The 13,950-nt window shown below is 50.6% G+C and overlaps 1 protein-coding gene and 1 long non-coding RNA gene across 3 annotated transcripts; both read left to right on the plus strand.

The window, feature by feature from the left end:
* Window positions 1-91: 91 nt before the first annotated feature.
* Window positions 92-9,751, plus strand: eps15 (epidermal growth factor receptor pathway substrate 15). Of its 2 annotated transcripts, none has more exons than XM_047037214.1 (12): window positions 92-160; window positions 3,360-3,401; window positions 4,947-5,036; window positions 5,372-5,419; window positions 5,542-5,640; window positions 5,850-5,912; window positions 6,173-6,298; window positions 6,423-6,482; window positions 7,043-7,270; window positions 7,866-8,011; window positions 8,332-8,488; window positions 9,656-9,751. In XM_047037214.1, the coding sequence occupies exons 1-12, from the start codon at window positions 134-136 to the stop codon at window positions 9,740-9,742; spliced, it is 1,173 nt and encodes a 390-aa protein (XP_046893170.1). In that variant the 5' UTR covers window positions 92-133; the 3' UTR covers window positions 9,743-9,751. The 2 variants fall into 2 exon arrangements, with proteins under 2 accessions (XP_046893170.1, XP_046893169.1); XM_047037213.1 differs by having other exon boundaries at window positions 93-160; window positions 7,043-7,315.
* Window positions 9,752-11,496: 1,745 nt separating this feature from the next.
* Window positions 11,497-13,942, plus strand: LOC124478615. Its single transcript, XR_006957253.1, has 3 exons — window positions 11,497-11,924; window positions 13,604-13,753; window positions 13,855-13,942. It is a non-coding gene; the product is annotated as an uncharacterized LOC124478615 (long non-coding RNA).
* Window positions 13,943-13,950: the final 8 nt, after the last annotated feature.

Here is a 13,950-nt window from a genome sequence, read left to right on the forward strand (position 1 = left end):
CATTTTCTTCTCCACACTGCAGATGCCGAATAGATCGATCCGGTCCGTATGAAGAAGTCCAGTGCCATGGTTTAAGCGGTCTCCGCTATATGCCCAACGCAAAGCGGAATGAGGCAGTGGGAATAGCAACACTATGGCTGCCAGTCTCTCTCTGACTCAGGTAACCCTGTCTTTAAACTTGTACTTAACGTCTCAGAATATCTGTCTCCACTCTCCTTATTGAACATGAGCATTGTTAGACTACTCATGAATTTGGGTGTATAAAAACGGGCGCCTTCCGGTGTCTTTTCCACTCTCTTTTGAAGTTGTCCGCAGCTAGCTCTGACTGGGAAAAGTTTCTGGCTAATCTCTTTGGGGACTGCGAAAGGGCGTAGCTAGCTAGCTAGCTAGCTATCTATGTATCTGGCTCTATGCTACTTGGTATCATTTTTAAAACGGTTGAGATGGCTTCGATTGATAACTTTTCCTCAATTTCTTCTGGCAAAAAAAAATAATATTTCGCCATATTCTGAATGTTACTTTCCACTAACATGAACGTGAACTCGGTCAGTGAAAGTCTCCGCTCTACTACTAGTACGGCATGTGTACTTAATGTCATCCAGTTGGTTTAGGTCTGTCAAAATCGCTTTACTAACTTGCTAGCCTGCTGTCTCCCATACAAGTAACACTAAATGATGTAGCTAGCCAGCCAATGTTGATAATCATCCTTCTTATTAATATAAGCGAGCTAGTCTAGCAAGCTAAATGGCTAGCTTACCGCACAACCCAGTGAATAATTGTCATTAGGAAGGGACCATGTTGACTGGCTGGGTTAATGTGTGGCTGATAGTGACCTTTGACGATGAAGGTAATAGCTTAAACGCTTGTTTGCTCTTTTAGTTGGGTTTCTTACGTATAAAGTACATCGTTTTGTTAGAGACAACAAGCTAGCATGGCTTACTGCTTTTTAATTGTAAGAAGAGGAAGCATCACTTTTAGTTACAAAACTGGCAGGCAGCTTTTAGACCTAATTGCCAAGTTTGGGAGAATTATGAAAAATGCGTTGTGCGCACTCAATTTTAAAGCAAATGCCTGATTAAGAAAATATATCAAGATAGTTTTATAATGTTCGCTCTATACTAATTGGCATTTGCCACTAAGTTCATCAGTTTGTTAATAAGTCACAAAACCTGTAACCGAAGCCACCGTCCAAGACTAACACAGAAATTTCAACCTGGAGGTGTTATGGATACACAAACACACACACACACACACACACACACACACAGTCGTTTACAGTGGCATCATCCATGTGCAGTTTGTTTGTGTGGTGCAGGTGTCTTGTGCAGTTATGTAATAGTTAAAGGTGCTGGGGTTTTCTTAGTAGCAGGTCGAGTTTTCATAGACAAGGAGAATGGTGCTGACTGGTAAATTTGGGGCAAACTCATGATTTTATTCAGAGAAGGAGTAAGGAGTCAGATGGCTGAGCGGTGAGGGAATCGGGCTAGTAATCAGAAGGTTACCGGATCGATTCCCCACTGTGCCAAATGACGTTGTGTCCTTGGGCAAGGCACTTCACCCTACTTGCCTCGGGGGGAATGTCCCTGTACTTACTGTAAGTCGCTCTGGATAAGAGCGTCTGCTACATGTAAATGTAGAAGGCTCATCGAGACCAGGGTGCATCTTGCAGTAAAACGTTACAATAAAAACATTCAGACCAGTATAATACAGTCAGTAGCTATATGGTGCTAGCTTGCTCTGTGAAGAGAGTGATTGGGGAGTGTTTGCAATGCACTGGACACAAAGCTTCAGTGTTTTGGCCGCCAACAGTTCCAGGCACACATTTCTGTTTGCGATAGAAAATGGGGACAGACAAGCTGAGGCCTACATGTGTGAATAATGATCAGATTATGAATCAGCCATTGACCGCTCTTGACTGGCAATGCCAATCTTCACGTTCCTCATCCGGATCTAATCGCATTTGTTTAGTGAATCTGTGTGCTAGCAGCTGTTAGCCGCTGGGCCACTCCTTCATGAGGGTGTGCTAGCAGTTGTTAGCCGCGGGGCCACTCCTTCATGAGGGTGTGCTAGCAGTTGTTAGCCGCGGGGCCACTCCTTCATGAGGGTGTGCTAGCAGTTGTTAGCCGCGGGGCCACTCCTTCATGAGGGTGTGCTAGCAGTTGTTAGCCGCGGGGCCACTCCTTCATGAGGGTGTGCTAGCAGTTGTTAGCCGCGGGGCCACTCCTTCATGAGGGCCCTGGGAGCCACAGGATGTGTGTCAGGAAGCCTGTGGCGTGGTCGTGGTGTTTTTTCTTTACAGATCAGCAGAAAGCGTCTGTCCCCTGTCATTGCGCAAACACACACAGACACTTTACTAACTTTATTACGTTATACTCCAGACAAGATGCAGCTTGCACAACGGAAACAGGAAATATGGGATATTAACAGTTCTTTCATATTGTTATGGTCAGATTAGTGAATGAATGTCTGTTCTCCTGTCCAGACAGATTCAGGGACCTGTCTTGTCTCTCGTTCTTCCCAGTAAAAGGATTATTAGACGGCTTCCCATTTATATGAACCAGGCTACTTACTTTTGCCTTTGGTTGTGTTTTTCCTCAATCCAGAAAGTCCTGTGTCATATTAATGTCATTTTTTTCAATCCCCTTATTCTTCGGAAAACAAACACATTCCTTCGAATGTTGTTCTAGATGCTGCTGTTTCTGCGAGGGACTTTACGATGCCTGGCAGAGTAATCAGAATAGAATTACAAGCATTGAGAGACGAAACACACTGAAGAATGCTCCGGAGTCAACATATTGATTTGAATAAGTTTGCCTCTCCCGTCTGTAATGAATCACCCCAGGTTGTTGGCAGCTGCCCCAGGGGCAACCAGGCAGGCAGGCACGCAGGCAGGCAGGCAGGCAGGCAGAGACACTGGAGCAGAGCTCACTCTTGGCCCTCAGTCAGACACACACTTGTGGATCCCAGCTTGGCTGGAAGAGTGGCTGGTCTTGTCTGCCTGTCTCTTTTTTGGAACAGAGAATTCTCAATGAGACAGAAATCTCAATGAACCCCCTGTACAAAGGATTAGACTAAATAGTACACCTTATATTATACTGATAGTTAATTATAGAATTTTAAATGATCGGTCACCTCAACAGCAAGCTATTGATACATTTAAGATGCTTAGTTTTTTTTATACAAAACTGGCTCAGCAACAACAACACTTGTGACCAAAGCAAGTAAATGCAGTCTTAATGGCATGATGCATAATGCATTAAAACAGGAAGTGTCTCTTCCTGACGGGCTGCGGAGACCGTCCAGTAATATTGCCTCAGTGTGATCGCTCTCTAATGCAGAATCTCTTTCTCACTCCACAGCTCTCCAGTGGAAATCCTGTCTATGACAAATACTATCGACAGGTAAGACCTTCCCCATGTCAGTAGGACCACACCACCATGAATTGTGTGTTAGTTTTGCAGGGAGGTGAGACACAGACTGAGTTAAGGCCAACAAGACAGAGACAGATATTCTGTTGTGTGAGAGGGAGAGACACGTAGAGAGAAGCAGTGCAGTAAATGCTACTAGCTGCAGATCTCCAGTCTGCAGGCGGCTGTAGTGGTTACAGCACACAGTTACAGTGTCTAGTCAGTGTGCTAGACCTCAGAGAAGGCTTCTCAACACTATGAATTAATGATGATCCTCTCTCTTCCTGCCCGCTGCCCATGACAGCCTTTCTAGCTAGCTGCTTCAACTGACAGGGCAGGGGAACATGGTTGGATGCTGTGCAGGCAAAAATGCCTTAAAGTTGTGTTATTTGAAGTGAGAACTAGCTTTGAATGCAGTATTTATGGTTTAGTCCTCCATTGATGTCACACGCACAATTAAATAGGCTGCAGTGCTTCAATTCGAGGCTTAAGCTGCTGTTTGTGTCCAATGTACCGCCACCTTTGAGGTAGTAGGTAAGAAAATGTTGACACAAAAATGCTGTCTCAGCAGAATGTATTACTGTTATTTTTATTTCCATAATGTACCAACTATAATGGGTTATACCTGTGTGAGCTAGATAAGCTGTGTCGTTTCCAGGCTGTGTGTGACTTCCTGTGTGTGGTGTCCAGGCTGTGTGTGACTTCCTGTGTGTTGTGTCCAGGCTGTGTGTGGTGTCCAGTCTGTGACTTCCTGTGTGTAGTGTCCAGGCTGTGTGTGACTTCCTGTGTGTTGTGTCCAGGCTGTGTGTGGTGTCCAGTCTGTGACTTCCTGTGTGTAGTGTCCAGGCTGTGTGTGACTTCCTGTGTGTGGTGTCCAGGCTGTGTGTGACTTCCTGTGTGTGGTGTCCAGGCTGTGTGTGACTTCCTGTGTGTTGTGTCCAGGCTGTGTGTGGTGTCCAGTCTGTGACTTCCTGTGTGTAGTGTCCAGGCTGTGTGTGACTTCCTGTGTGTGGTGTCCAGGCTGTGTGTGACTTCCTGTGTGTGGTGTCCAGGCTGTGTGTGACTTCCTGTGTGTAGTGTCCAGGCTGTGTGTGACTTCCTGTGTGTGGTGTCCAGGCTGTGTGTGTGGTGTCCAGGCTGTGTGTGACTTCCTGTGTGTAGTGTCCAGGCTGTGTGTGACTTCCTGTGTGTGGTGTCCAGGCTGTGTGTGTGGTGTCCAGGCTGTGTGTGACTTCCTGTGTGTAGTGTCCAGGCTGTGTGTGACTTCCTGTGTGTGGTGTCCAGGCTGTGTGTGTGGTGTCCAGGCTGTGTGTGACTTCCTGTGTGTAGTGTCCAGGCTGTGTGTGACTTCCTGTGTGTGGTGTCCAGGCTGTGTGTGTGGTGTCCAGGCTGTGTGTGACTTCCTGTATGTGGTGTCCAGGCTGTGTGTGTGGTGTCCAGGCTGTGTGTGACTTCCTGTGTCTGGTGTCCAGGCTGTGTGTGTGTGTGTGTGTGTGGTGTCCAGGGTGTGTGTGTTACTTCCTGTGTCTCTGGGAGCAGGTGGACCCCTCAGGCAGTGGCCAGGTGGCAGCTGCAGATGCTGCCTTGTTCCTCAAGAGGTCTGGCCTGGCCGACCTGGTCCTGGGCAAGGTAGCTTCACGGGCTGGGACACTAGCCGCCCGGCCAGGGGCCGCATGTACACAGAGCTATTCTTAAAAATAAAATAAAACTTCTGTATGTTTCAAACACTGTTTGTGCAACGGTGTGAATGTTAGTCTTAACGCTGACAGATATTAATTTTTTTGTCAAAAATATGTCATAGAATTTTTTAACAATGTATTTTATTCATGCATTTTTTTCCTTTTGGCCACTGTGTCACCATTATCACACTGACTGTTTTTATTTTAGTGTTTGTTTACCTGTTAACTTGCTGATGATGTGATTCAAAAATTGTTGGAAGTACATAACTCTCTCCGTTTGCATAGATCTGGGATTTGGCAGATTCTGAACGCAAGGGCTGTCTCAACAAACAGGTACATTTACCTCATAAATCAACACAAAACACCAAACGAAACCCCCACTTCTCAACAAAATTACATTGTTTTGAGATCTTGTAGTGATTGTAAGTGTACCTCGATGTGTTTACGCCCCTCAGCAATTCTTCATTGCCTTGCGGTTGGTGGCCTGCGCTCAGAGCGGCCTGGAGGTGGCGCTAAAGAACTTCAACCAGAAGGGAGTTCCTCCACCGAAGTTTGTGAGTACAGACAGACAGGACTGTCCTCTGTCAAAACAGTCAGCTCCCAGTGTTGATGTTATTCAAGATGCTCCAACACAACAATCACTGACTGATTCACTAAGCTGTGCAAAGTGGAGCCAACAAGAATCTTTACATCGTAAAAGCCTGTGGATTCATATTAATGTGTGAACGGTGGATCTGATTGAGTGTCCCTGCTCTGCCTTCAGCATGACCCCAGCAGCCCACTGCTTCCTGGAGGCGTGGTCACCGACAGCCCCTGGGTCGTTAAGGTGAGCCGCTCACCTAAATCAGATGCACTGTGCACCTCAGACGTAACGAATCATTCCGGATCCAACGTCAGCATTAAGGACGCCTTTGGCTAACAAACGTACTTTTTCTGACACAATAACTGGAATTCTTCTTCTTTGTGCCTCTGCTGTAGCGATGCATCACTAGCCCCCTGCTTCTCTGACGTTAATAACCCATCCTGGGCTGGGAAGCAGATCTAATCAATAGTTCTCATCCAATATGACTGGCTCTGTGTCCACAGGCAGAGGAGAAGCTGAAGTTCGATGCCATCTTTGACAGCTTGTCTCCAGCAGGGGGCATGCTCTCAGGGGACAAGGTTAAACCTGTGCTGCTCAACTCCAAACTGCCAGTCGACGTACTGGGACGGGTGAGCAAACTGCTGCTGTGTCTGTGTGTCTGTGTGTGTGTGTGTGTCTACGGATGGTTATTGTTTGTTCATGTTGATGGTTCAGTTGATGACGAAACTGTGTGTGTGTGTGTGTGTGTTGCAGGTTTGGGAACTCAGTGATCTTGACAGAGATGGAATGCTCGACAGAGATGAGTTTGCTGTGGTAAGAATGCTCTCGTCAGCACTTATCTGAGAGATCATACAGAAACTGTAGTCGATATCTGCCAAATCAAGGTCGGTGTAAATGAACAGACTTCCATTTATAACAAGCTAATGGTGCCCTTGTTTGTATTTAAATTCACTTGAAGTTTGCATTTATGTTTTGTCAAGGTTTGTTCACCATCGGGAATACTCTTTAAAAACCTGTCTGTTATGTTTATCTGCTGCTGTTCTATGCTGTGTCCATCAAGGTCCTGAATCACACTAGGTGCTAAGGTTGAGCTGTAGCTTTGCGTTCTGGGAGATTTTGATCACATCGGCATGTGTTTTTGCTTATGTAACGTCCAGATGTTTGTAGCTGAGCAGACGGCCCAGCCTGTTGCTGTCCTGGGTGTCACATATGGGAAACGTCTGTTTGTTGTTACGTGGATGAAACTTGACAAAGAGCTCAGAGCTCAAAGGCAGACCCTGCCTGTCGACCTAGTTGTGTGGAAATACATTGAACATGCGTGCTTCTGCCGTTGCCGATGTGATTTAACATTGTTGTTTTCCCTGTTCCCTCAGGCCATGTATCTGGTCTACAGAGCCCTAGAGGGGGAGTCCGTCCCCATGTCCCTGCCCCCACCCCTCGTCCCCCCCTCCAAGAGGAAGAAACCCTCCGTGCCCCCCGTCGTGCCCCCCGGGGTGCCCCCCGTCATGCCCCTTCTGCCCTCACCCCCCTCCGTCAAAGACCGCTCGTCCCACGCAGGGACCAAGACCCTCCCTGCGCCCCCCAAGCCTACTCCCTCCTCGGTGGGTACCAGCCTCACCCAGCCCCCCAAGGCTGCAGTCCCCACGGTAGGTAGAGTGGCCTACGACACTGTTGGCGTAACTTGGATGAAGTCCTCTTTCCTGGTTTCCTACCTTCTCCTGTCCACACTCGTTTCCTATTTCCTACTCTTCAGGGAAGTGGTGTGAACATCGACGTTTAAGAAACTGACCCTCACTTTGCCCTCTTTAGTCACCTCTCGCATCTTGCTATAAACCCCAGTGTTCCTACTCTCCTCTCCTCACTGTCGTTTTATATTATATTATATATTGTATTGCTACTGTTGAAATTGCACTCATGGCTAAAGTAACTCACCTCCCTGTGTCCATATTGATCTCCCATCTGTCCGCTGTCTCTTCACTTATCTGTGTTCTTCTCGTCTCCTTCCCCTCTGTGGGTCTCCTCTCCTCCACCCCCCCTTCTCCCCCTTTCCTCCGCCCCCTCTCCTCCATCCCCCCTTCGCCCCCTCTCCTCCGCCCCCTCTCCTCCACCTCTTCTCCTCCGCCCCCTCTCCTTCGCCCCCTCTCCTCCGCAAACCTCTCCTCCACCTACTCTCCTCCGCCCCCTCCCTCGCTGCAGTGGGTGGTGTCGCCTGCAGACAAGCTCAAGTACGACGAGGTGTTTGCCAAGACGGACGGGGACATGGACGGGCTGGTATCGGGGCCCGAGGTGCGAGACATCTTCCTGAAGACGGGCCTCCCCTCCGCCACGCTCGCACGCATCTGGTGAGCCTCTGGGCCTCCCCGCTTCTGAGGGGCCCCCGACTGGACACCCCTGGGGGCAGCAGTCCCAATGGGGCCCCCTCTTTCCAGGATGTGCTTATTTAAGCTCCAGGCTTACCAATTGAAGTCTATTGATTTTCCCCTGTCAGAAATCATTGATCGTTTATGTAATTTGTGCTTGTGGTGGGTCTGTGACCCCATTTGGTGTATGTGTGTGTGTGTGTGTATGTGTGTGTGTGTGTGTGTGTGTGTGTGTGTGTGTGTGTGTGTGTGTGTGTGTGTGTGTGTGTGTGTGTGTGTGTGTGTGTCTCTGTGTGTCCCAGGGAGCTGTGTGACATTGGGGACATAGGGAAGCTGACCAGAGAGCAGTTTGCTCTGGCACTGCATCTGATCAACCAGAAGCTGGTGAAAGGCCTGGACCCTCCGCAGAGCCTGGGCCCAGAGATGATGCCCCCCTCAGACCGGCTGACTGCCAAGCAGGTACGGCCCTCCTCTGCCCTCCACCTACGCACTTCTGCTCAACTAAAGGAGGATTCTCTTATTTTTGCCGCTTAAGCTTTGTCATAATGATTATTCACCATTTAAGGTGTAAGATTTAAGCTTTTCTAAAATTTAAAGGAATAAAATGGTTTTAGTTTTTTGTCAATCACATTTATTCTCTGATAATAGCTGCTAATAAAAACTTCTTACTAATCTTTTCCTTCCCTTTTCCTGTGCTGTGCTTGTGTGTGTTTCTGTGTGTGTTTCTGCATGTGTTTCTGTTTCCTAGCTTGCTGCTGTGTGTGTGTGTGTGACCCTGTCCGTGTGTGTTCCTCCTTTTCCTCCTCTTCATCAGTCATGCATTGTTGACAGGGTGGACTCGCCCCCCTATGGGTGCCCCCCCACCGAGTGAGTGCTAGCTCAGGATGCACCTCAATACTGTCGAGTCGCTTCCTCTCCTAGTCTCCTCACCATCACCCCACTGAAACCTCATACTTGAAGATTTGAATAGAAACAACTAGGAACGTTTTGTGAGTCTGTTTTGAGGACTCTGCCCCCGCCCCCAAGTTTGGAGGTGAACTTGTTTGTCATCGAACGTAAGTGTTCTCAAGCCCCCCTTCCTGTGAGTAATATAAGGATTCCAGTAGAGGAAGCCCCCTCAGAGTATTGAGACACGCCCGCTGGGTTTCAGCTGGGTTGCATTCAAAGGGTTTCTGAACTAACGCCTCATCACAAACACTCTCTCTAGCTCCGCCCCGTCCCAGTCGTTCTAGCCGTAGCCAGTGTGGTCCCGTCATCCATGGAGCCGTACCTGTGTGTGTGTGTGTGTGACCGTGTCTCCTACATCTGTTCCTGTTCTGTTTCTTGTGCTAAGATCAAAAACATTTGACATGTCTCGCTCCTCCCCTCTGGGTGGTTCATTGTGATCCTCAACATAAGTTGGAGTCATAAATAAGCTGGAGGATAAAACAAAGAGCCCTCATCTCACGTGCTGCTGTTGTAGTCTGTTGACTGTGTAGAGACATCGTGTTTGACTGTGTGCTTGTGTATGGTGGATGTTTGTTGCGCGTGTGTGTGTGTGTGTGTGTGTGTGTGTGTGTGTGTCTGACAGGTGAACGCTTGAGTGATGCTGGTGTTAATCCACTGTTGAACCTCTGTCCCCTGCAGAACAACTTACTCAACCTGGCTGCTGACTTCTCAGCTATCAAGGAGCTGGATTCTCTCAGCAACGAGATCGTTGAGCTACAGCGGTGAGTATGGGAGACAGGGAGGGAGGGAGGAGAGAGGGAGGGAGGGAGGAGAGAGGGAGGGAGGGAGGAGAGAGGGAGGGAAGGAAGGAGGGCAGAATATCCGCTTCAATATAATAATATGAGTCCCGTTTGTATTACGTAAAGCTCCAAAAATGATTTATGGCTCCAAGTCCCCATCTACACTCACATCTAGCTTATACTAGGACATGGGCTTGGGCTGAGATCCCAATTTTACAACGTCTGGCTCCACCCCTGCCTACCGCCACAAATATAATCACATTCTGTGGGAAACACCGGAGAGGAAAAGGAGGATGAGAGGCTGGGAAAGACAGAGAGGCTGGGGGAGGACAGAGAGGCTGGGGGAGGACAGAGAGGCTGGGGGAGGACAGAGAGGCTGGTGGTGGACAGAGAGGCTGGGGGAGGACAGAGAGGCTGGGGGAGGACAGAGAGGCTGGGGGAGGACAGAGAGGCTGGTGGTGGACAGAGAGGCTGGGGGAGGACAGAGAGGCTGGGGGAGGACAGAGAGGCTGGGGGAGGACAGAGAGGCTGGTGGTGGACAGAGAGGCTGGGGGAGGACAGAGAGGCTGGTGGTGGACAGAGAGGCTGGGGGAGGACAGAGAGGCTGGAGGAGGACAGAGAGGCTGGTGGTGGACAGAGAGGCTGGGGGAGGACAGAGAGGCTGGGGGAGGACAGAGAGGCTGGGGGAGGACAGAGAGGCTGGGGGAGGACAGAGAGGCTGGGGGAGGACAGAGAGGCTGGTGGTGGACAGAGAGGCTGGGGGAGGACAGAGAGGCTGGGGGAGGACAGAGAGGCTGGGGGAGGACAGAGAGGCTGGTGGTGGACAGAGAGGCTGGGGGAGGACAGAGATATTAAACAGAGTTTCTGGGACAGTTTGTTCAGCATTTCTCCGCCCCGCTCCCTCTCTTTCTCTCGCGTCTCTACATCAAGTCAGATTGTATTTCTTACCCACAGATCAACACTGCTAACCTACACTCCTTAGAGAAACTGGAAAAACCAATAAAAGAAACACAAAGAAATACAAGAGGACATACAGACAGACTTAAGACAAAGCACAGGACTTGTGTGTGAAGTCAGCCTGTCATTTTATGACTTCCCCTTTTTAGGAATCGGGAGGGTGAGAGAACTGAGAAGTTTATTTCTCCTCCACCCTTCTGACAGCTGAATGTGTGTGTGTGTGTGTGTGTGTGTGTGTGTGTGTGAGAGAGAAAGAGAGAGGTGGAGGAGGGCCTCAGGTTTAAAGAGGAACCAGAGAATATAATAAAGCTGTAGAGAGATAAGAACAAGAGATTGAAGATGAAAGGAAGCAGCGAAGATGTTAAAGACTCTGGTTTGTGGCTGTTTCGAACCCCCTCCTCCGGTGGAGGACCCTGGAGATGGGGAGGAGGCCTGTGGCTGGAGGTTGGTGCTGGGGGAGGGTGGCTGGGGAGAAGGGGGAGGGTGGCTGGGGAGAAGGGGGAGGGTGGCTGGGGAGAAGGGGGAGGGTGGCTGGGGAGAAGGGGTAGGGTGGCTGGGGAGAAGGGGGAGGGTGGCTGGGGAGAAGGGGGAGGGTGGCTGGGGAGAAGGGGGAGGGTGGCTGGGGAGAAGGGGGAGGTAGGGGTGGAGAAGGGGGAGGTAGGGGTGGAGAAGGGGGAGGGTGGCTGGGGAGAAGGGGGAGGTAGGGGTGGAGAAGGGGGAGGGTGGCTGGGGAGAAGGGGGAGTTAGGGGTGGAGAAGGGGGAGGTAGGGGTGGAGAAGGGGGAGGTAGGGGTGGAGAAGGGGGAGGTAGGGGTGGAGAAGGGCCTGGGCTGGGAAGGACCTACATGTAGGCTGTCTGAAGCTTAAACTTATACTGACCTGATTTGGGGATGTGTGAAATGTAAATAGAGCTGTCATTTGACATATTTATTTGTATGTCCTTTGTATGACCAGTGTGCCAGGATCCTCCAGTATGTTCTTGGTCTGTGTGTGGGGTGAGGCAGAGAGTCAGGTTCCTCCAGTATGTTCTTGGTCTGTGTGTGGGGTGAGGCAGAGAGTCAGGTTCCTCCAGTATGTTCTTGGTCTGTGTGTGGGGTGAGGCAGAGAGTCAGGTTCCTCCAGTATGTTCTTGGTCTGTGTGTGGGGTGAGGCAGAGAGTCAGGTTCCTCCAGTATGTTCTTGGTCCGTGTGTGGGGTGAGGCAGAGAGTCAGGTTCCTCCAGTATGTTCTTGGTCTGTGTGTGGGGTGAGGCAGAGAGTCAGGAGGTATCTAAGCTGTCCTCTCAGGCATGAGAGAGTTGTTTGGACTGGCTGACTTAGAGGCACTCATCCTTCCTGCCTCCGTCTTGGTCCATGACTTGTTAAGGGAGAGAGAGACAGGGAGGGGAGAGAGGGTGAGGGAGGGAGGGAGGGGAGAGAGACGGGGAGGAGAGAGAGGGAGAGGGAGGGGAGAGAGGGTGAGGGGGAGAGAGACGGGGAGGAGAGAGAGGGAGAGGGAGAGGGAGGACAGAGAGGCTGGGGGAGGACAGAGAGGCTGGTGGTGGACAGAGAGGCTGGGGGAGGACAGAGAGGCTGGGGGAGGACAGAGAGGCTGGTGGTGGACAGAGAGGCTGGGGGAGGACAGAGAGGCTGGGGGAGGACAGAGAGGCTGGGGGAGGACAGAGAGGCTGGGGGAGGACAGAGAGGCTGGTGGTGGACAGAGAGGCTGGGGGAGGACAGAGAGGCTGGGGGAGGACAGAGAGGCTGGTGGTGGACAGAGAGGCTGGGGGAGGACAGAGATATTAAACAGAGTTTCTGGGACAGTTTGTTCAGCATTTCTCCACCCCGCTCCCTCTCTTTCTCTCGCGTCTCTACATCAAGTCAGATTGTATTTCTTACCCACAGATCAACACTGCTAACCTACACTCCTTAGAGAAACTGGAAAAACCAATAAAAGAAACACAAAGAAATACAAGAGGACATACAGACAGACTTAAGACAAAGCACAGGACTTGTGTGTGAAGTCAGCCTGTCATTTTATGACTTCCCCTTTTTAGGAATCGGGAGGGTGAGAGAACTGAGAAGTTTATTTCTCCTCCACCCTTCTGACAGCTGAATGTGTGTGTGTGTGTGTGTGTGTGTGTGTGAGAGAGAAAGAGAGAGGTGGAGGAGGGCCTCAGGTTTAAAGAGGAACCAGAGAATATAATAAAGCTGTAGAGAGATAAGAACAAGAGATTGAAGATGAAAGGAAGCAGCGAAGATGTTAAAGACTCTGGTTTGTGGCTGTTTCGAACCCCCTCCTCCGGTGGAGGACCCTGGAGATGGGGAGGAGGCCTGTGGCTGGAGGTTGGTGCTGGGGGAGGGTGGCTGGGGAGAAGGGGGAGGGTGGCTGGGGAGAAGGGGGAGGGTGGCTGGGGAGAAGGGGGAGGGTGGCTGGGGAGAAGGGGGGAGGTAGGGGTGGAGAAGGGGGAGGTAGGGGTGGAGAAGGGGGAGGGGTGGCTGGGGAGAAGGGGGAGGGTGGCTGGGGAGAAGGGGGAGGTAGGGGTGGAGAAGGGGGAGGGTGGCTGGGGAGAAGGGGGAGGTAGGGGTGGAGAAGGGGGAGGTAGGGGTGGAGAAGGGGGAGGGTGGCTGGGGAGAAGGGGGAGTTAGGGGTGGAGAAGGGGGAGGTAGGGGTGGAGAAGGGGGAGGTAGGGGTGGAGAAGGGGGAGGTAGGGGTGGAGAAGGGCCTGGGCTGGGAAGGACCTACATGTAGGCTGTCTGAAGCTTAAACTTATACTGACCTGATTTGGGGATGTGTGAAATGTAAATAGAGCTGTCATTTGACATATTTATTTGTATGTCCTTTGTATGACCAGTGTGCCAGGATCCTCCAGTATGTTCTTGGTCTGTGTGTGGGGTGAGGCAGAGAGTCAGGTTCCTCCAGTATGTTCTTGGTCTGTGTGTGGGGTGAGGCAGAGAGTCAGGTTCCTCCAGTATGTTCTTGGTCTGTGTGTGGGGTGAGGCAGAGAGTCAGGTTCCTCCAGTATGTTCTTGGTCTGTGTGTGGGGTGAGGCAGAGAGTCAGGTTCCTCCAGTATGTTCTTGGTCCGTGTGTGGGGTGAGGCAGAGAGTCAGGTTCCTCCAGTATGTTCTTGGTCTGTGTGTGGGGGTGAGGCAGAGAGTCAGGAGGTATCTAAGCTGTCCTCTCAGGCATGAGAGAGTTGTTTGGACTGGCTAACTTAGAGGCACTCATCCTTCCTGCCTCCGTCTTGGTCCATGAAT

The sequence above is a fragment of the Hypomesus transpacificus genome, chromosome 16 (genome assembly GCF_021917145.1).
Source record: "Hypomesus transpacificus isolate Combined female chromosome 16, fHypTra1, whole genome shotgun sequence".
Lineage (NCBI taxonomy): Eukaryota > Metazoa > Chordata > Actinopteri > Osmeriformes > Osmeridae > Hypomesus > Hypomesus transpacificus.

Coding starts and splice junctions, on each gene's coding strand:
- eps15 (XM_047037213.1), top strand. CDS start 134: ATGGCTGCCAGTCTCTCTCTGACTCAG. Junction 5,641..5,849: donor GAGTTCCTCCACCGAAGTTT/GTGAGTACAGAC, acceptor CTCTGCCTTCAG/CATGACCCCAGCAGCCCACT. Junction 8,489..9,655: donor ACCGGCTGACTGCCAAGCAG/GTACGGCCCTCC, acceptor TGTCCCCTGCAG/AACAACTTACTCAACCTGGC.